Below are 23,628 nucleotides of genomic sequence, written 5' to 3'. Positions count from 1 at the left end.
CAGTAAGAAAAATATTGTTTCCAAGGTATTGAAAATAGATTCTTAGGGGTGAGACAGGATGAATAAAATCTTATCTCTTTTTACATACAAATCATAGGTATACATAGAGTACTGAAGCAGGTGGGGGGAATAACGAAAACTGCAAAGATTGAGAAACACTGTTGTATAGCCTCAGCTACACAGAGAAAGGCTTCCGACAAGAAAAACACCAAGCAGTGATTGTGGCATTTTCACTGGCTCCCAATGCTCCAAGCACTACTAGCTGCCTCACTGAAAGGCGGTTTTTTACTGCAAATAGCTCACATGCACTCTTCCTCCTTGTTCTCCCTAGACTACAAGAAAAACACAGTACATTTCATGAAAGACAGAGTTTTGTTTGCTTATTTTTAAGAAAACAAAAAATACACAAAACATAAAATAGAATGAAATGACAACACTAAGGAAAAAAAAATTCTAGTGAAGACAATAAATTTAAAAGGGTTCAATTCTCTTACTGAAACACAAAGATTCACAGATTATGTCAAATAAAATTCAATTATGTTTTTGTTTAAAAAGAGCTACCTACATCAAAAATACTAAGCAAAGAAATACAAGGAAACTAAAACAAAATACACAGACATATAACATGGGAAAGTGGAGTAGGCATGTGAGTAGTAAGACAAGAGTAGGCTGTGTGAGACAAGGAAAGATTCATGCCAAAGAGCATTAATTTACCTATGAAAATATACCAAAGAAAAAATACTTTGAATTTATCTCTATAAATTTAAATATATGAAGCCAAACTAAAAAAGACTAATGTATAAAAGCATGCTCTAAATATTTGATGAAATAAAAATTAAAATAAGAATCAGAATAATTGAATGATATAATGATATAATTAAAACAGTGTGATATTTATGCAAATATACATATGTGTGCATGTAAAAATAGAGATTACATGTCCTTTCTAAAGAGCCATGAAAAATTACAAAAAGCTATTAGACTACAAAGAAAACATCAAAAAATTCCAAGCAGTAAAGATATCATAGGTCATATCTTACCATAATGCAATAAAATTAGAAAAGAGTAGTTCAATGTACAACAAACACACAAAAAACCTTTCTTGGAAATGAATAAATTCTCCAAGGAATAGTTAGGTTAAAGAGACAAAAACTCTGAAATTACCAGCTTCTTTAGCTATAATAAAAACTAAAATATTACAAATCAAAATTACATATGCAATTAAAATAGTTTTAACAGGTAACTTCATATCTATGAGTTTCTATTCCCTAAGAAAAAATAAAAATAAATGTACTAATAATACAATTCAAGAAACTGCACAATGAACATCAAAAGTATCTTATCAAAGCAAAAGGAAGAAAATTATAAAGACTGAATCAGACATTGGAAAAAGACAGAAAAATCTTAGAACTAGTATATATTATGCTCAACTTGACATCAGTTAAGTTTTTCAAGCAATATTTTCTCCAGTTATTAGATAAAAACTTTGCACAATTTTGAAAACATTTAGAACATAAACACACACAAAAAAAATCAAACCTGGCATTAGCATTTCTTTTAGGAAAGAAAGTATACCTAGTAAGAAAAATAAGTTGGTAAGTGCTTGCAGATAGAAGATAATACCGTAAGAGACAGGTATATGTGGAACTCCTCTAGAAGACAAGAAAAGCTTCCTATTGCTCTAGGAAGACTGGGAAGATGAAAAAGAAAGGGGAATTATAAAGCTATAGTACATAGCTATATGTAGATAATGAAATCCTGTATACAATGAAATCCTGACATAGCTTGATATAATTGATTTACAGTGAAAGACAATGAAGTTCTACATCTAGGATATCACAAGATGAAGCAGAGATGGCCCACATGAGCCTAACAGCAAAGAGCTAGAAGCATATTCTTGGGAATACCATCTTTGCATTGCTGTAAGCCATATAAAGTTGCAAATTTAGAATCATGTTTAACCAGATAACCAACATGGTGGGCAGAGAATAGCAATGGCTCAAGTTCTGTTTATATTAAAATGTTTGTGTTCCTTGCTCCAAATTTGAATTACATTAAAATGTTCAGCCCTTGGCCCCAGTTATCACATTTTGGGGTACCTCTCTAAAAAAGATATTCTGAAAACATAAAAACTACATTCATGAGGATGTTTATTACAATATTTTCTATAGCAGTGAGCCTAAGTTCTCAGGGTAAAAATGAAAAAAAGGATGGCACATATTTAAAAAACTATGAGATCATTAAAAAATGTTTTATCCTTATAGAGACTTTAAAATCCTTTTAGGGTAATTCACAGTGTGGGTGGGAAATACTGGGGTAATTCCTGCTCTCTTCTGCCACCACAGTCTGGCTCTAGAAGGCCATAGGCAAAGACAACCAGCTCCATATAAAAGAGCACAACCTATGAATTACTCTAGTAACTGGCCACAGCAACCTCTCCACTCTCATTCCCCTATATACAGTTACAAACTGATGCCATATAAAAAAAACCTGACTACCCTGAGATCAGTATGTTGTGAAGACACTCAAGACACTAACTGCCTAGAGAGGCCACATGGGAAAGCACCAAGATGCCAGCCACTCGAGAGAAGGGTTCCAGTACTTCCCAGGCCCACCCAGCTGACAGCCAAATGCAGCTGAATGAGTGGGCCTAGCAGATGCCCCGTGAAGCAGAAGAATCACCACACTGAGTGCAGTCAACCCATGAAATTGTGAGAAATAACACATTTTTGTTTTAAAGTGTTAAATTTGGGAGTGACTTGTTACAAAAAAATTTGGTAACTGACACAGTTGATATTCTATGCGTACTGAACTACTGAAAGACTGGTATCTCTTGGGCTTGCACATTCTATGTTTTTGTCCCTGCTACTGCCTCTGCCCACTTCATAAACTTCTATTCAACTTGCAAACTAAGCATTGGCTGCTCTGAGAAACCTTCCCTGAGAATCTGAAGCAGAGTTGCTCTTGACCCCCTCAGGATGTCGTCACATGCTGACACAGTTCCTATTCCTTTTCTTGTACTTTCACACTGCAGACACCTGTTACCATGTCTACTTTCACACTGACTGAGTTCCCTGTAGGCAGAGATTATGGTTTTATCACTGATATTTCCATTGCTGGAAACAATACCTGAAAAACGATCTTATGAAGCAGATGCCATTGCTCCTCTTTAATACACTACGAGTGCTGCGTTAACGTGCTCGAGATCACTCAGTCAGAAAGTTGGGTTAGATTTGTAGAATTACATGATGAAAGAATGAAATTCTATGAGCAAGAAGTGTTTCCAGATAAGTTCACCTTTCACTGATCTTTTTCTCCTCTGATGTCCTATACTACTTCTAATCTGAAAAAACAAAAAACTATATAGCACACCGACTACTCCATATATGCTCTTGTCTTCACAGTCTTACTGCAAGTCTCTGACATGCAAGCATCACAGTCTATATTGCTAAGAAATCCTCCAAAGGTCCTGGCATAACACAAAATAGGTTCCCAGTTATTTATTAATTGGTCACTTCAAAAGTCTAGTCAGTGATGAGAAGTTCAGGAAAATGTATCAAGCCTTTTTCTACAATATAAAAATATAACTGAACACCCAATTATATTTTAAATTCTGTTTTTTCTAATAATTTATTATACTATGCTTTACAATGCATTTTTAAATATACATTTTGCAACCTAGACAAAAAGTGACCTAGAAAGAATATTAATTGCAAATAACCTCTCCTTAATCTGAGATCTACACTACCAAAGTGAACTTGCTCCAAAGACTGAATTTAGCAGTCTTCAGAAAAAATTATATTGTTATTTTTACTGTATCCTTTGCCTGAGGAAGGATTGCGATTTGGTGTCATTCTGCATCAGTGCTCTGTCAGTAACAGAATGGAATTGATTTATTTTTCATTTTGACTTATAAAAATTCAAAAATGCAGAAAACTCCCTTTTTTCCCCAGGACAAGACAGAGTGGCGTCAGGATTCTCACCAAGTATCCCCGCCGCCAAGACAGCACCCCTCTAACCCCCAGGTCCTTCAATACACCTTCTCACAATCCTTACTGCATACTTACACTCTGGACTCACTCAAGGGAAAACCAAAAGACTCAAGCTCAGAGTAAGGCTATTCCAAGCTCCAGAGCACAGCACCCTCCAAACACCATGTGACCTCTCTCTGAGGACCCTAATGAGAAGAACTAGGGGGCCTCCCCTGCCTTCAGAGGATCCTAATGCCTTTGGGGCCTTTGACTTGGCAGCCATAATGAAAGGTATGTAGCAAGGAAACTGGACACAATTAGAATGGAGCTAAGCTGTATGTCAGAGATGGTTCCTAAAAACTTGAGTACAAACATTTTAAAGATAACTAAATTGTTATCTCTTCAGGAAAACCCAGTGAATCGCTAGAGTTCTTTTAATTGCAGTTCGTTACCTAAGTCTTTCCCAGAACTGAACCAAACTATACACCATTAGAAAGAATCAGAGATATTCACAAATTAGGCACAGCACTAGTTTTCTCTCTAGAAATCTCTTAAGCTAGGAACACGTGGCATAGAATTAGGGGTACATTCTCACCACTTCTTATTGAAATCTTACTCATTCTGCAAAGCACAGCTCAAATGTGTGCTTCTTAGAACCTTCCCTGATCTCCCTAACTGAAGTCTCTCTTTTCCTAAATAAACTGTTTTACTTTAATTTAGTACTTAGCATAACTAGCTTGGAGTGATCAAGTATGTGTCCGTACTCACCCCCATCATCCTTTCCAGACACACCCCTTATATTTTGTGCCTTGGTTTCAGGCACTGTGCGTTTAAAATCTCTGAATCCCTACAACATTGCATAGTGCTTTGTACACAGAGGATGCTCAATATTTGCTCAATGACTATTCATTTAATTTTCTCTAGGCTTTTTAGGTGGACTTTGACAATAGTCTGGAAGCTGTGCAAAGACATATCCGAACCTGCCCTGCCTGATTGTAGATTATCACCCCTATCCATATAGCCCAAATTCAGGAGAAATTCAAATAATCAATTTCTGAAAAGAACTTCAGACATTCATTTCTGTTTTTTTTTCCCAAGTTTTTCAGCTGAACTTGTTTATTTCAAATCTTTCAACAGAAACCATGTGTGGAATATTATTAAAAGTGTGGATTGGAGGCTATAGTGTAGCATTCTTAGGAGAGCTTGAAATCCCTCCCACTCACACTACCCATCAGGTGCCCCTTAAGGAAAGGTCAAAGGAATGTCTAGGGCTCCACAGAGAACAATTTAATAAGCAGTAAATCTGATTCAGCCTCCTCAGTCTCTCAAATGGGTCTCATGAGTCAGAGAGAGGTGCTGAAATACATAACAAATGGATGAGCACTGGCTCTCAGGTCCCCTGGACCTTGTTGATTTCCTGCAAGGCTGACCTCATTACACCCAGAGAAGCCCAGGACATGCCCTTTGCTTCAGCATTTCAGGGCTTGTTGCTACACAGGTGGTTTGCTTCATTTTATTCATTCTATCCATTCTTTGAATCTAATCCAGAGAATAAACACCATCAGGACCAAACATATGGTCAGGTCTTTAGCTTAATTTTTGTTTTGGAAAGAGAGGCATCTTGGGCTAAGCACAAACAAACTGGGAGCCCAAAGAGTGATTAAAAACAAATCAAAACCACCACACAAGTATTGTAATCCTACCTGAGCATTAGGAAGCCTGCCAGGTGGGGCAGGAGCTTAAAATGTACTTTGTCTAATCCCCATGCAAGATGTTTGCTCAGTTGTAATCATATATAATATCATGGTCTCAAACTAGTATAGAAAAATAGGTCCTATGGGCCAGGAACTCTCAGAGAACATACATGAACTTTCCTTTTATTTTTTTTCTAGTCAACAAATGAATGAATAGTATTAACATTCGATTGAGCATTGTGCTCCTAAAGTATAAAATATTTACATTTGTTTTGAGTTTTTGAATAACCAATTTAAAACTGTTTCTCCTAACTTTTTCTTTTCCTAAAAGGAAATCTTGATTTAAACTTTGTTTACAGTCCCTATATTTAAGACATTTAACTTTACTTGAGCACAAAAGAAAGGTAGATAGCAAATGATTTCCTCTATTTTCATTTATTCTTCTATATTTAATATATTTTCTTGTATTGTGAGAGCCCTCTGGTGGTTGAAGAACACCAAATCTCTGGGCTTATACAGAAACACAGTTCATTAGCAACCAAAGCTTTTCTTTAGTGAGATACTTATTTCAAGTTCTATTCGAAATGGATGCTTATTAAAATTTCTATTAACTTTTACCCTGTCATATAATGATACATTAATTAATTTTTATGTATTTTCTAAGATTAAAAATAAAGATCTTAAATGCTTACATTATGTCTTTAAATTCAAATAAGAAACCACTGATTATGCACAAATATGTTTCTTTTGAACCAGATTGGGAACAGTTAGCAATTTACCTCTAAATTGAGGTAGAGATAAATTGGCTCCTAGAGCCTTTTATTAGGCAGCATGCTATATGTTCTCTTTTAACTTGTAGTCAAGTTATAAATAGACACAACTATTTTATACTCTCACAGTTTCCAGGTCCAAATCACCAATTTTAAGACTCATGTTCTGACATATTATGTGAATCATTAAGCAATGTACCTACCAGACACTTTACAAGTATCCTGCCATACAGAGAATTGCAGCAGACAAAAGTTAAAAGTGTCAAAGTCTTGGACAAATGGGACAATGGATTTACATGTGTGAAATGATAAAGCCAAGGTATATATTCAGGAAAGACTATGAGTGAAGCTGTTCCTTAAGCCTATAATGTAGCAATACTTAATGCCTGTGGGCCCAAGTTCTCTCTTTGACTGACTCTAAGTTTCTGGAGTGAAAGTTGAATTGAGCATAAATGGGTTTCATGTCATTGAATTAACTATAGCACTCAAAATACAAAATGAAAAAATTGTAATCTTAGTACTTCTGCATAATTCTGTGAGAATTAGTGACAGCCAAACAAATCAGTGAACCTGAAGGCAGATTTGACCAAGCATCTCACAAGATGGTTTTGGTGAAGCTACAGGTTTAAGGAAGGAACAACATAACAGTTTATGACTGTGGAAAATTGAAAGGGATTTGTACTTCAATTTAGTTCTACTCAGCTATGCTTTGAATATCAAACTGTTACACAAACTAATTTCTTGGGCACACAGAGTATTAAAGCATAATTAGTGACGTGAGTAAATCAAAAATATGCAATCCTCCAACATGAAAATGTCAGTGAGCACACTGGACGTAGGCAAAAAGCCAGGATCAAATGACGTTAACATTCTGTACTTTGGTAGTTGGTTGCAGTAATTGCCACCAGTTTATTCATGCCTGATACACAGCACTCTACAGCATGATATTGGTGGTGCTCACCAGGAGGTGGAGTCTGTCCTGTCCATCTTGAATCAGGACCTGACCTGTGACCTGTCTAAAGCAGAGGCTTGAAACGTGCTTGAGCATTGGGGTTCGCCCTCTCACTACTAGGACCACCTTTGCCGCCGTCTAACATGTTTCAGCTAGTCTGCTAGAGAGAGGAAAATGCGCGGAGCCAATGTCAGATAGGTAGCAGAGCCCATCCCAGGCCACCCCATGCTGGCCACGCCGCCAGACCATAACATTGCAATCTGCAAAATAATTGGTGTTTTAGGGTGTTTTGTTTATTATGTAGCAAAGGCTGACTGATACAGCTACTTCCATCACAGAACCCAAACTTTGACTATGGTTTGTTCCCGTTCATGGGCACATTTTTTGGAGGTTCAAGTTTGAGACACTTGATGAATTACATGCTTCCCAATCTAAGGAATGATACTGGATCTAGACTGAACTGCTTGCAGAAAGAGAGGGATAGTCATTAAAAATCACAGGTTATGTTTCACAGAAATTTTTATTCTCTTGTAGTCTTAATTATTGCCTAATGACCACATATTTCTATGGAGAAAAGAGATTTTGGAGGCCTAGTAAAATGAATCTATAAACCAAGGGTATAAGAAGTTTATTTTGAGAAATAGTTCATGTGAAAGTCACATGTGTATTTTAACTTGCCTCAGACTCAGTATGGCCAATTGTGTGGTGTAGATGCTTAAAGTAAATGTAGGCTCCATTAATAAAGGGTCAGAAAAAATGTTCAGAGAGATAATCATCTAGAACTTTGGCTCTAGTTCTGGGTACTGCACTTAAAGACTAGACTGTGTCCTAAGGATAATAATTAGGATAGAGAAGTTCAGAAAACCACTGATAAGAGTTAACAGAACCATGAGAAAACTTGCCAACATTTTAAGTTTCAGTTATAAGAATGAGGGAATAGTTTTAATCTGCATTGCTCTAGGTAGCAGAACGAAGACCAGTAGGTGAAGGAAGCTAGAGGCAGGTTTATTCTTAACATGAGAAGGAACTTTCTAATATCTAAAGGTGTACCACAATAAAATAGGCTGACTTGAACAGTAGTGATAGTGTTACCACTGGATGTGTTCAAAGATTGTTCATCTTTGCCCAAAGATGTGGTAGAAAGAAATCTTGCACTGAGAGAAACATTAGACAAGATTACATCTAAGGTTCCTTCTGAATCCAAGATTCTATGCTCCTGTATGAAATTTCTATATGCGTCTATTTACATTTGTCTCTATAAAGCCTAATAAAGTAAGTCTTCTGCAGCCTTAATAGTTGTCCTTGATCTGAGAGGATATGAGACGTGGGAGGGGAAGAATATAAGAAATTAACTCCCGACCCCCTCTCCTTGCTTGGGCACACATGTTAAATTTATCAGCTTTGTTATAGTAATAAAGAACAAATCAGATATCAATCATTGGCATTTTAACCTAACAAAACACTTTCTAGTTGAATGAATGTAAAATTAGATTTACTTTAAAAAAGAGAGAAAAATACAAAAGTTTCATATTGTAAGGAAAAAATGATCGAAGCATAGAGTTTCTTATATACGTTGCTTCATTTTAAAAGAAAATAGATAAGTTGTTAATAATTTTTAAATCTCATGTCGTAAATTCTCAGTAATATGTTTTAAATATTGTTAATGAAAATGTTAATAACTTACTTAGAATTAAACAAATATGTAATTATTGCCCAAGCAATAATTATATTTAATATTCACAGAAAAATATCATGAATAAGATACAATATTTCTAATAACACTCATATCAGCTCACATAGAAACTAAATGGCATTTAACCTTGACACTTGCTTCATACTAAAAACACTATAACCATTACCCAGAATCTCAGACACTGTGCAGTATCCTGACCCCAAACATCGGATCATTAATAACTGTCCACCATAATGAGGGTAGACTGATAATAATACTGCACTTTTTCTCCTTTCATGACATTGATCCAGCCGTAGCTTAATTCTCTTTATTCTCTCCTTATTTTTCTACTTAAATATAAGCTTTCTCTAAACCTTTTGCCTTAATAATATTAGCAAAGGGTTACTTGTGTGCACCATGTTCCAGGCCCCATGAGTTTTTATGTTTCACCTCATTTAATTCTTAAAATACTCAGTGTTGTAGTATTTAATTTTCATCTTCTTAGAATAAGTGACTTGACTGACATCCATACCACTAAGACAAATAACTTATTCTTGCATCCAAATGTCTGCTTGTTCTTCGCTTTGCGCTCTTACTTTCTGAAAGGAGCTCCCAAAATGTGAAAATTAAGATTCCATAGAATACAATATAAATCTTGGCAATTGACTAGATATAAGGAAAAGAAAGGTGGTGGAGTTATAGAAAACTTGAGATTCTGAGTCTGAGTTACTGAGAGAATTGTGGAGCCACTAATCAAAAAAACCCAGATAATTGAAATTAATAATAATAATGAACTTTTAATTGGAATTAAAACTAATAATGAAGAATCACTCCATGTGGTTTTTTTTTCAATGTTCAAGTGAAGTATTTTCAAAAAACTTAAAATACCCTACAAGACTGGACCTGCAATTTGAAGAATGGAAAAAGAGAAAGATAAAAATAGATGTAAAAAAGAGTAGGAGATGGCAATGGAACATCTCTTTGGGGAAATTAGAAAACATTTAGAACAGTTGTTTATCTGTATCACAACAGAAATTGAACAAGATATTAATAAGAATATTTGATAATGGGCCTAGATAATGCTGATACTCCAACTCTGTTGTAGACTTCTTTACTGGTACTTTGAGGTGTTCTCCAATAACGTTCTTGGTGTGCTGGAGTAAGAAGTAAAACAGATGGAGAGGGTGCATAGGACTGAGAACTTGTAGGCAGAGATTATGATGTTCTCACTTATATTTCCATTGCTGGAAACAATACCTGACAAACATCTTATGATTGTTGGAAAGTCAAAAGAACTTGTCTAGCATGTAATAACAGACTGGATATTATTACATCCAAGAGAAGAATCATGAGAAACAGTGAAACCAAAATTGACTATAAGCTGAGAAAAATGGAAAGGGGGAAGAAAGGATAAACAATACCAATGATGACAGAGCAATAGAAAGACAAATGGGAAAGACTAAAGGACAGAAAGCTGTGGCCAGAGCAGGACATTTCTAAGTTCAAGATCTTGAACATGGGTGTTTTCAGTGATGAAGTAATTCAGGATGTGAATATGCTGTTAACAAGTGAAATTCAAAGCCATTGAAAATAAGAGTTAAGAACTTTGTAGCCTTGATTTTAAAGAGTTTAAGCTCTAGAGTCAGACACACCTACATTTGAATATTGGCTATGTCACTTGTGATCTGAAGGAATTTAAACAGTTCCTTAATTTCTTTAAACCTTATTTTTCTTTGCACACAAAATTGGGGGAAGAAGTGATGATAACTGTGCTATTCACAGTATTATTTTAAAATGTGAGAGATAATGCATGTAAAAAGCTTAGCAGAGTATATCATTCTCCTCAGTTATTCTGGAAAGAAAGGACAAAGAAGTAATCACACAAGAAAATATTGCTTAATTTAAATTTCGAGAGCCTGACTTAAGACTTCAATTTCAAACTTCTCCATCCCTGTACTTCCTAAAGCGGAGTGAACAGGCCAGGAACAAACACTTCATGACTCTGGACAAGGAGGCCTGAAGATCAAACACTTACTGTTTCCATTACAAATAAGATCCAAGACAACAAGGGTAGATAAAAATGTTCAGGGGATTCTCCTCTCATTCTCTCATGAAACTGCTAATAATTAAGGAAATGACCAAAGCAGGATGAAGATGACTTCCAAAGAAAAAGGAAGAGAAGATAAAGATCCAAATTCATTGATTCCATAATTAAAGGTTAAAATACCAAAAGTGGGTATGATTATACTTACTTGTAATAAAATGGGTCACATTACTCTATAAAACCCACAAGACAGCAAAGAAGTGAGATACCACCAGTAGGCACCATCTCCAGAGAATTCATTTTAATGAAAAGTTAGTTATATAGGGATAAATTCTCAGAGAGCCCTGTTACTGTAAAGAAAATTGTATATATACACACAATGAGAAGGTCTATAACCTTCGTCAGACTTTCAAAGAATACAACCCCAACATTTAAAAACCACTTCTCACATGTATATGGTGAATATCAGGAGGTTTAAAGCACAAATAGTTCCAGACCTAACAGAACACATAACTTTACACTGATGGTTTATGACACTAGTTATGACTTCATATCATAACACCTTTTCATAAAGGAACATCAAATTCACCGAAGATTCCTTCCCATTAATCCTTCCACTACCTCTGCAGCATGAGTAGAGTAAACACTAGGGAGCTGTCTGGTTGGAGGAAAGAATTAGTGAAACACACAGCTCAGAGAAGCTTGCTCTAGGTCAATTACTAAAAAAGATCTTTGCTTAGTGTGGCAGACATAAACTACCAACTCAATATCTATGATCCCCTCTTTTCTTCTAAGAAAAACCTCATTTTTTAAAACATATCAATGCATTCCTCTCAAAGATCACCATTTCCAGACTATTTTTCAAGAAAAGGTGAACAATAAAATTCTAATTGAATTTGGGCGGGATTTCTGGAAGAACTCTCTAAAAGGGAGCTCCCTCAGCTGGGGTACGCTTCTCTTTTTTCTTTTCTTTCTCATTCCCTTCCTGTCTAGAATGCAGGCCTGATGTCAAGAGTTTCAGCAACTATCTTGAACCATTAGGAGAGCTTGAAAATAGAATGTGCAAAATTATAAAATAAAAAATGGTCATAGATGATATCATGGAACTTTGTACCCTCCCTGAAGCATCTTCCTATACATTTTTTTTATGTGAGAAAAAAATAATAGTATCCCTAATTTTTAAGCTTCAGGGCTTGTTGTTGTCTGCTTAGGGACTTCTATGTGTGTGTGTGTATGAAAAGGAATCATATTAAGAACAGAATGTCATTTATAACTACCATAGACATCCAGCCTGAAATTCCATTTTACTTTGTTGTAGTGCCTGAAAGTGGACCAACTGATGATTCATTCTGACAAACAATAATGATTCTTAATAGATTTGTTTGCATGATATTGGACATTAGACAGCAATGAACTATGATCTCTGAGAGGTAGGAAATAAATGAGGTGAGTTCTATCGTTTCACAAGCTCACTATAATGACAAATTTCCTAAGTTGTATACAAAAAGGGGGAATACAAGCAGGGCCTGGTGGATGCCCAGAGTTGAGGAAATAGACCTGAGAGCCCAGGAGACTAAGCTGGCTAGAGCTCACAGGACAGAACACTAGAGAGTAAAGAGCTTCATGGAGAAATCTCGAGATTTTCAGGGAGCCCAGCTGCTTTCAGCAGAATACTGATCAGTACATGCAAGTGAAAAACTACACAAGGCCAGAAAAAGAACCACCTGAAAGGATTAAAAGGGACAGTACCTGGGACAGGGACAAGAATAGTGCCTATTCCCACCAGCCAGAGATGAAAACGTTATGATTCATGGGTACTGGGTAAAGTTCTCATAAGATTATCCCTCCATACTGGAGAATAATTAGTTTTGGACTAAACACTCTCCGGCCCTGCCTAGGAAACCTTTAAAACAAAACCCAAAATAGCAAACTATTCCCAAGTAATTTAGCTGCATCCCAGCAAAAACCTCAAGAATATTTATAGGAATACAAAAACATCCCAACAAGGAATACATTTACCTAGCCAGGTAAAATTCACAATATGTGAAACCCAGTAAAAAATTAACAGGAAGACAAAGAAGTGGAAGATATGACTCATAGTGAACAGAAAAATCTACCATTTGAAACTAACCCAGAACTGAAACTGATATTAGAATTGTCAGAGAAGGAGATTAAGTCATTTATGCCTATATCCCTCCCATATGTTCAGAAAGCTAGAATAAAGGTTGAAATGTTAAATAAAAACGTGCAAGATTTTTTTAAATTGAATGTCTAAAGATAAAATTATAATGTCGATATAAAAAATACACTGGGTAGGATTAACAGAAGATTAGACATTACACAAGAAAAGATTAGGGATCTAGGGGACATAGCAATAGAAACTATCTAAAATGAAATAAAGTGAACTATGCAACAACTTAAGTAGGCTAAAATGTGTGTAATTAGGCCTCTGAAAAGAAGAGAAAGAAGGGTAGATTAACTAATGGAAAAAATAATGGCTGAAGTTTTCCAACTTTGATAAAAACTATAAACCTAATAATCTAAGAATCTCAATGAATGCTAAGTAAAAGACAGATTTAAAAAGCTATACCAAGATGATCATAATCAAGTTTCTTAAATCCAGTGATAAAGAGAAAAATGTAGTCAGAGTGGGGAGAAAACATATTACATACAGAGAAACAAAGATAAATATGACAGCATAGTTGTTATTAGAAGTAATGCATGTGAGAAGATAGAAGAGCAATAAATTTAAAGTGCTGGAAGGAAAAAAACCTCTCAACCTAGAATTATGTACCCAGTACAAATATCTTATAAAAACAAAAGTAAAATAAACATTTTCAGATATAAAAATGTTGAAAGAATTAACCTACAGTCCGTCCCATAAAGGAAATGATATTAAAGAGATATAATGTTCTACACCAAAGAATAAAGAGAACCAGAAATTTAAATTGCTGAGAGGAGAGTAGTTCCAAATTCACTTGATGAGGTTATCATTACCCTGATAACAAAACCAAAGACATCAGAAGAATAAAAGCTATATTGACAGAAAGACCAGTGGTTTCCAGAGGACTGGGGTTGGAGGAGGGGATTAACTGCCAACTGGCATGAGGAATATTTGGGGAGTTATGTAAGTGCTCTTTACCTTGAATGTATTATTAAATAAATGGGTATACAAATTTGTCAAACTCATCAAATCATATAATTTACATGGTTACAGTTTACTATATGTAAATTACATACAATAATCTGATTTAAGCAAAATAAAATAAACGAAAACAGCATATCTGGCAGATATAGCTCACTCAGTAGCCACTACAATCTTCTAGAATGTCTTTCTGTACTGTAGAGGCTAGAAAACTAAAAAGCACATTTCCCAATTTCCCTCACTGTTTTCATATGTGACTTACTTAGTAACCATAAACAGATACACTCACCGGAGACTTTCTTTACTTAGGAACAGAATTTCATAGAAAAAAGGGCAGAGAACAAATAATCCATTTTGCTAGTGTGGACCATAGTAAAGACAGTCAGTTTCTGGAGCTGACTACTTCCTGATGTGACAGAGGCCAGTGGCTCATTTCTACAGAAGTATTTTACAAGTAGTCCCTAGAAATGTGCCTAGAGTCTATATTTCTAATGTATAAACTACCTATATTCAATAGTGGTTCATTTTTAAATTTAAAAAATACTTTAAATAATTTAACTTTAATTCAGGTATAGAATTATCAAGTAGTCACACCTCAATACAAGCTAGTTTAAGAGACCTATCTAGATCAACATCCTTTCTGTTCCTCTCTGTTACCCCCACCTAGTCCAGTCTATGTGTTTTATAGCTCAGTTTCAATGTGGGTTTTGTGGATTTCTACCTTAGAGCTTTATGGTTGTCAACAGTCAAGACACTATTTCTAACCTATTTCCTACTGGATTTCCTAAGATAATTGATGTCCAAACTATTCGAACACAATCTTTTTGTGTAAGGATTTTCTGATGCCAAAACAACAGTAGAGTCATCCTAAGAAAGTTCTGGGCTGACCTTGCCCCTGGCTGATCCCCTCATTCATCCCCCACCAGAGCATCCCAGGGCAGTGATTTGTTTTATAAAGTAATTTCTTCCCTTGACTGTTCCCTTGTTTCCATATTCAGTTTTTAATTTGGCTGAGGAGGAGAGTCATCAGGAAAAAAGTGTTTAGCATCCTTGTCAATTCTTGCGTTCTTGTCCATTGAACTCTGTTACCTTCCCTCCAAGGAAGATAACGGAATTCCTTTCTCATCGACCTCCCCTGGGTCTGGTAGCAATGATGGCAATAAAACTAGGGAGCTGCAAAATGTTCTCTTGCTCTCCCCATCCCTTCTCTGTCTGCCACCGATGCCTCTGTTTCTGTCTCTGTCTTCCTCTTTCTCTGGTCCTCTCTATTTCTCTCTCTCCCTCCTTAAAGAATACTGTATTATGCAGATGAGTCAAGCATCCTAATTTTTCTCACCCCTCTAAATTTGAAATAAATCAAATGGTTTCATGCAACTGTTTAGAGCATCACAGATGTTAAGGAAATTATCAACATCAGCTTCTTTTCTTCCCTAAAAAGTATGCTTCACCACGTGCCAAAACCCAGCAGAGGGCATCCTTCCATTTCAGATGCATGAATACTGCAGGGAAAAGGCTCTACAATTTCTACAATGTATTCCATTTACAACTGTGCACTGGAATTTAAATAAAGGGCCTATTGTAGTAGGAGGGGAATTCATTATTTAAGTTGTTCTGGAATGTTTGTCTCTGGCCTCTCTCCAGATTTAGGGCATTAGATATACATTGCAAAAGAAATATTCATCCTACCTCCTTTGTCTGGTGCACTCTCCATCTATCCCTCTAACAAAAAGTCAGATAGCAGGAAAGACACTACAGCCCGTTAGATTGCCTCAGGCATAAGAAGAAGGTAACTAAGGTCAAGAGCAGAGTCTTGGATGGGGCCAAGCTTATGCCTGTGCAAGTAGGCAGTTGCCCACTAAGTTTAAATGTGCAGTTTCACACAAATTAAAATGCCACAGTGAGAATTGTCTTACATTGTCAGAATTTTTTTCGAGGTTAAAAGGCAAATGCCCACACCCTTATCATGATTTGCTCCCAGTGTGGGTGAGTTAATCAAATACTTTCCTTGTGGAAGAAAGTCTGAGGAAGAGAAGGAAAAAAATGTGAGACAATACAGCATCATTCATGCATCCATTCAACATATATTTTTGAGTACTTTGTGTCACACTCTGTTCTAAGTACTAAGAATAAATTGGCAGACAAGCTATCAAAGATCCCTTTCCTTGAGCTGATATGCAAAAGAAAGGTTTTAGGGAATCAGACAGGCTTAACTTTTAGTTCTGACCCTGCCATTAGCCAGGTACGCCATTTGGAACAAAAGGATTGATGGTCCATCTTGCAAAGCCAAGGATAATAACTGTTACTGTTTATTGAAAACATAACTTTGTCCCAGGCACAGGAACTGAACACTTCTATATATTATATATATTATAAAATTCTCACAATTAGCCTATGAGAAAAGTTCTGTTATCATTCTCACTTTACAAATGAGGAAACCAAGTCAAGGAGTGATTCACAAATCTCCCAGAATCACATAGACATATCAGATCAAGAATGTGAAACAAGGCTGTCTTGCCTCTTAACCCATATGCCAGAGACTTGATTTCTAAGACTATCCTGAGGGTTACATGAAATGACACATGTAAAGCTTAGAGGATGTCCCTGCCATTATTGCAGCTTTCTGGGTCCCTGTTTCAATATAATAAGAGACCCAATCCTTCAAAATTCCTGTGCTTCAGAATGTAGTTTGTGCCCAGCTCTGTTTACAAGTAAGATTGCATAGCATCATAACTATCGAATTATGGCTTCTCTGCATTTATCTTTCTGTAAGATGACAGTCTAATAACCATGGCTCTAGACAGGATATCAGAACACAGCTTCTCTGCAGCAAAACATGAGCATTTCCTGCTCTGGATTTTTCTGAACTCTCCTGAAAACTGAAAGTTAAAGCCAGATGCAAAACAAAATCAAGATCAAGTATCATCTGCAGTTCGACAGCAGCTCTTGCTCTCGGTTAAGTGAACATGTAGGCAGTCCCACCCCTCAACCACTGCAGGCCCTTGGCTCTTTGTTCCCACCCTTTCCAAAGAGCCTTCCCAGAGCCCTCTTCTTGGGCCTCTAAGGAGAGAGCCTGTTCACAGCTCAGTGGGAGTTAATTAGGCTAACAGTGTTACTCAAAGAGGAATGAAGCAAACGTGCTTTGCTGCTGCCCTGGGAGTTCCCTCTGCTTACTGTAAGCCTGCATTTGTATCTCAGAATGCTGCATTACCAATATTAAGAATAACTCTAAACAACAAGCAGATAAGATAAAATTTTAGCTCTAGGCCCCATTTCTTACTGATTTCATTTCAGGATTGTCATCTTAGTTTCATTAAGTAGGAGACTGAGGGTTTGATAGTGGGGGTATAAGGAAATTCACAAGTGTATATCTTGCAGTGTTCTGTTTTTCTTGCCTGCACACACACAAAGTTTTTATCCCACATATCAAGCTTCGCAATGCAAAATTCAAGTCAACTGAATATTTAAAAAAACACATTCCTATTCCAAAAGGCAATTTCATGCTGATTATATCTCACCGTGTTTCTGCAGGGAAGAACACTGTCAGAACAGATCATGTGGGATAGAAATAAGTGTTTTCAATCCAAAAAATAGCACATGTCCTGATAGTTACATGCAACTTGCCTTGTCACAGGCTTGTAGATTCTATCAACACTGGTTGGGGTCAATAAAAAAGATAATCCTTAGCAGCGTACTTACCCCAAGATAGTGGCCATCAATGAACACAACAGGGAGAGAAGGAGCTTCAGAAACCCGTCGGCATCGTTCATCTAACTCTTTTCCATAGTCACCATTGAGAGCTATGTTTTTCTCTTCAAATTTTACCCGATGGTTTTGGAAGATCTTTCTAACCAGTTCACATCTTTCAAAGGTTGTTCGTACCACACGAAGACACGTGGTATAAATCACTATGCGGTCAAATTCTAGGTCAGTCGATGGTTGCTGAAGGGAAAACACTATAGTGTAAATATGCTTGCATTTACTTTCTTCTGTCTTATTACTTTATGACAATATTTTAGCAAGAATCTTATATATTAAAGGCATGCAAATATCTTGAATAAGTACCATATTTGTCCATTCTAAGACATGTCCTACATTAGAACACCTATAATTGAGCTAGGGATAACAATCAACATAATTTAAATGACATAGTTTAATTGACAGTACTTTTTCCGTTCTCAGTGGCATATTAATAATGGCATATCTTAAAGTTGATGATGTCTCACATGGCATGCCATGTGGCAAAATATGTTTTGTAGACGTTGTTCAATTACTGTATCTCCATCTTAAACCCAAAGTAAAATATGTGACAGAGTAGTCAAGGTTAACATTTAGCCATTTAAAATTTCTTCTACTTATCAATTTACCAATTTTATAATCTTTGAGCCCCAGTTTCTCAGGAATAGCAACACCTGTATCATAGGATTGTTCTGGGGTCAGCAGCATTACACGTATGTATGTGTGCTCTGTTGAGTGAGACAGCTCCAACGTGCAGTGAAAAGGCTCTGCCACAAGGAATAAAAGAGGGAGTGACTCACAGGCACTGCATAGGAACCGACACCAAAGTGAGCAGTGGGTCAAAGTCAGGCGTGAAAAGGAAAGAAGAAAGAGGTTCACTGCAACAGAGGCACGCAACTCTCCAAACCAAGGGGAAGGCTCCATAGGTGAAAATCTTTTTTGTCTAAGTTTCCTGCTACATCAGATATCAGTGAATGCATTCCTGGAAATCCCTGCCCAGCATGGCTAAGGCCATGCCAGGTAGCTGCTAAAACATAAAGAGGGTGAATTATAAGTGATTCTGGACATGAAAAAGGATCAATATCATGTTATACTTTATAGACACTTTAAAGATTTATGGGCATTAGCCTAAGAGCAATGGGAAATTCCTGAAGGTTTTTAAGGCAGTTGGAAGGTGTTTATATTTTTAAATGAATAAATAAAGCCATATAGTTAGTTGCACAGGATGTACACTGCACAAACCTAAGGAGTATCATTAGTAGTGTAATTGAAATAAATTATACCCTCAATGTAGTCCACAACTTGACCAATCATATTCAGTCTCATTCCCAATTCCCTTGGTCTGGAAACTGACACTGAATGCAGTGTAAATTCAGGATAGGAAATATAGTTATCTATTAAAATAGGCTATTAAGTAAAATATTCAAAAAAATCTTATTGCACAATTTTTTGGGTATGATTTGGAAGTAGATCTTCCTAGGAGTAGAGGTAGGCTGAATGATTTCTCAAGGTTTTTCTGGTTTTATAATATGAATTTTAAATGACATTGTCTTTAAATGACTGTGTTTCACTTCACACACACAAAAAAAAGCCTCTTCTGCAGTTGCTTCATTTTCTTTCCCTCAACAAATTTGTCAAAGCATCTGGCCAGAAATCTAAAAATAGCTTCTCAATGGTTAGCTGTCCCTCTTCTCCTTTACTGAGAGTTACCATGGGAATTACATGATGAAGGATGGGAGCATCTGAGACAGTGCCAAGAAGCCACTGGGATTTGCAGCCTGCTTTTCTGAGAAAGCCAACCTACACAGTAATCAAGGCAAGCCATTTCTTCCTGCCCATTGACTCAAAAGATGAAGTGGGGGATGCCCGAAGCCTCACAACTTGCAGCAAATGTAGGTGTGTTGACAAGGGACGGGAGTCGCTTTGAGCTAGACTAAGGGTTACTAAATGGCCAACATGTCTTCAGCCTGCACCTTGCCATACAATAGCTTCTATGGAGAGGTAGAACAGGTCATCTAGTCATCCTGGGGCAGTTCTGAAGCCCCCACACCCACAGGAACTGCTGCTGGAACTCAGGCCAAAATGAGCCCCCACTGCTCCCTGACAGAGGGTCAGCTTGGAGCAGACCCAGCTCCTCACACAGAAGCAAATGCAGTGGATTATTTCCACTTGACCCTTTGCCTGTCCAGCCTGCCACTGGTTTGAAAAGTCCTCCTGAAAAAGGGGCCTCCAGATAACTCCAGGAATTCGGGTCTTAAACAAAAATAAAAAGTAACATTCGCAAGTGGCAGTGGCAGACATAATGCTAATAAGTTTACATCCATTTAATCCTCACAATATCTTACACGGTGTTACTGCCATCTTTGTTTATAGATCTAGAAACCTAGGCTCAGAGGAGACAAGTGTCCGAGACAGGGTGACAGTTAAAATTCAGCAAAGTCAGAAAATCGGAACCAGATGCACACCTTTCCAGAAGCCCATGTGTTTGCACTGGAACCGCAGTGGTTTCGCTACCCCAGCCACAGGAAAATGTTGTTGCCCACAACACAGATGGCTACAGATCTAATTAACTGCCCGGGAGATAAGGCAGTGAGTCAAACAAAGTAGCCTCTTTACTAAATTATGCTCCCATATTTAACACTAAGTCATTGTCCCCACATCAGGGACATTTTAAACTTATTTTTGTTGGTCTAAAATGATACCTTTGAGATCGGCAAGGTGTAGAGATTTTTTTTCTCCTCTACCTGAAGGTAAAGAGGTGAAGGGATCAACTCAAAGCCATACAGCATGCTGGAAGGCAAACTGGTACTAGATCAGATTTCTTGCATCTCAGGCAATGAGCCAGCCTGCCTCCAGGAAATGTCATTTTAAATAGCAAACGCATGTCTGTGGAAGCAGGAAGGTGGGCTTTATAAACGGTGGGAAATTTTACTTCTCTCTCATCCTCTCGCTCTCCATGCTACTCTGTAAACCCCTGTAGCTGTATGTCTTTCTGGAATGCTTCTTAATGTCATATTTAATAAATAATAACGCTTGCCCTCCTTGCTCTCAAATCACCTCATGAGTTCTCATTCTTGCACTTAACTAATGTGATTTGAAAACCCACTTTATCCACACCAGGCTTCTCTCTTAGCTTATCTCTTACATCTGTTTCCATTCTGACCATGCTCCCTATTCAGTTCTGAAAATTAATGGGGATCTGCTATGCCACATCCCCTCCCCAGACTTTGACCACAAAACACAACAGAAAACTTCTCCATGGCCTTCTGCAAAACACAGGTTACAAAAGTAATTCTAATAATTATTACCTATTGTATGACTCCTACACATATATATATATATATACACACACACAGTTCTAAGGACTTTATGTGTGCAACTTTAATTTATAATAAGATATAAGGACTCCTTACACATCAGGAAACTAAAGCTTGGAAATTAATTTAAGGTGCCCAAATACGTCAGGGGAATAAGTAGCAGAACCAGAATTTTAATCTGGGTCTGCCTCCTAAATCCTTGGTCTCACTGTAGGAAGATACTGCATAACCTTCTTAAACATAACTGGCCAATAGGCCATATTGTTCTAGAACTGAATGGTGAATTGTATCATGGGGTGACTGTCATAGGAACAGTCATAGAAATTCCCCTTGTTCATCCCTCCACTTCATTCTAATATCTCTGGTTAGACATCACCCCCTCAGACAGACCTTCCCTCATCAACCTATGGAAAATGGATCCCAATGTTCTTACCTAATTCTTTCCTTTAGAGTACCTAGTACTGCTGGATATTATATTGTATATGATTATTGGTTTACCACAAATAAAATATAACCCCAATGAAACAGGAACTTAATTTTGCTCACTAGAACTAAAAACCTAGAATATGACCTGATACATAGCAGATGCTCAATAAATACCCTCTGGCTTCTTTTCCATACATCTAATTAGAACTTGGTTTGAATCTGGTTCTGAGTAACTGGATAGTTTGGGACAAGTTAATTTTTTTCAGTCTCAGTTTTTTATATGTAAAATAGAGACACTAATGCCTACTTCATTGGACTTTATGGGGATTATATGATTTAAGGATCAGAAAACCCTTAGACTGAAGCATGATGCATAACAAACACTCAATAAGTAGTTATCTTTTTATTATTATATCATTATCATAAAATGTTATTGACACACCAGCTCCAGTACAATCACCAATGTCATAACAAACAAGTCCAAATTCATGTCATTAACCTTGTTAGCTTGAATGGCAAAGTTCAACATCATATTTACACAACGATCAAAAAATAAATCTCTTCAAGGAGTTAAAATACCATTTATATTTGTTTGGGTGTGCTACCAATTCTAAGAGTGAAACAATAGAATGGAGCATACATATCAGATGCCATAAATATTACCCCTTTTCTAGGTTCTGGTGCCCTATTGGTGGAACCAAGAAATGCGTGAACAATCTTTGCATGCAAGGAAATCTTGCCATTTGAAGCAACATGGATGGACCTAGAGGGTACTATGCTAAGTGAAATAAGTCTCAGAGAAAGAAAAATACCATATGATTTAACTTACATGTGGAATCTGAAAAACAATATGAATAAGCAAACAAACAAAATAGAAATAGATTCAAACACAACGAACTGGTGGTTGCCACAGGGCATGGGAGATGGGGGTTGGGTGAAATAGGTGAAAGGGAAAAATAATTAGTGAGAATGTTTGATATCTTGATCTGGGTTATGGTTACATGAGTGTATACACATGTCAAAATTCATTGAGATGTACACTAAGATTTGTGCATTTTATTGTACATATCTCAATAAAATAGAAAGAAGAAATAAAATAAACCCACTAAACTTAAAATATCAAAAAATGAGAGGATTTCAATAATGTTTTCTGTTTGTGTAATGCTCTTAAGATCATGTAAATAAATGGATTTGAGGTAAAACTGTAGGATTTATCTATTTGTTCAAACCAATCACTGAGTTGGCCTAGACATTAATTGAAAAGACAATGAACCTAATGAATCCACCATACAAAGTAAAGTGAAGATTTTTCCAGAAAGTTAAACTAAAACAGTGCTGATTTTATAGCCCATCTTAGTTAATGGAAATGAACATGCCCCATTCCCCTGGCTCCATACCACAAAGACCTTATAAAGTTCTGCTAATCCAGTATTAGTCAAGAGCAGGGACATTTCACTTGGAAATCTAGTTTTTTCTTTTCCTCAAAGAGCAGAAAATCTGACAACCCTAACTTTATTGCTTTCTTGCTCAAAATGATTAACTGGAACATGGCAGCAGCTATTCTCATTTAGTGGCACATGTCTCTTGGTACCACATTTAATACCATTCCCTTATTTCTAGACAATTTCTTTTGTTGTCTTCATTGCCCCTTTAGATCTGAGTTTGTGATGTTGCACCTAGTCTAACGTGTCTGCATGCACACTTTATTTGGTACTAAACTGAGACTCACAGTTTAATTATTTGAACCAAACCTTTTTTAGGAAGCAACGTGTTGCAGGGGCAAGAAAACCCATCTTGAGCCATTGCTTTGATACTTCACAGTTTTTTGAACTTGGGACTAGGTTTTCTCTTTTCTGATATGAGGATAGCTATAGTCTAACCCACAAGACAGTTGGAGAATCA

At 36.7% G+C, this 23,628-nt stretch overlaps 1 protein-coding gene across 1 annotated transcript in view; it reads right to left on the bottom strand.

The window, feature by feature from the left end:
• GRXCR1 (glutaredoxin and cysteine rich domain containing 1) overlaps positions 1 to 23,628 on the bottom strand; it is a 121,874-nt gene that overhangs the window by 33,158 nt on the left and 65,088 nt on the right. Inside the window, exon 2 of the mRNA XM_036905463.2 lies at positions 17,945 to 18,187. Within this exon, the coding sequence (XP_036761358.1) occupies positions 17,945 to 18,187 (243 nt within the window). The remainder of the gene's footprint in view (positions 1 to 17,944; positions 18,188 to 23,628) is intronic.

The sequence above is a fragment of the Manis pentadactyla genome, chromosome 5 (assembly GCF_030020395.1).
Source record: "Manis pentadactyla isolate mManPen7 chromosome 5, mManPen7.hap1, whole genome shotgun sequence".
In the NCBI taxonomy this organism is placed as follows: domain Eukaryota; kingdom Metazoa; phylum Chordata; class Mammalia; order Pholidota; family Manidae; genus Manis; species Manis pentadactyla.
The sequence above is the reverse complement of the archived record's forward strand: the minus strand, read 5'-3'. Positions and strand labels throughout refer to the sequence as shown.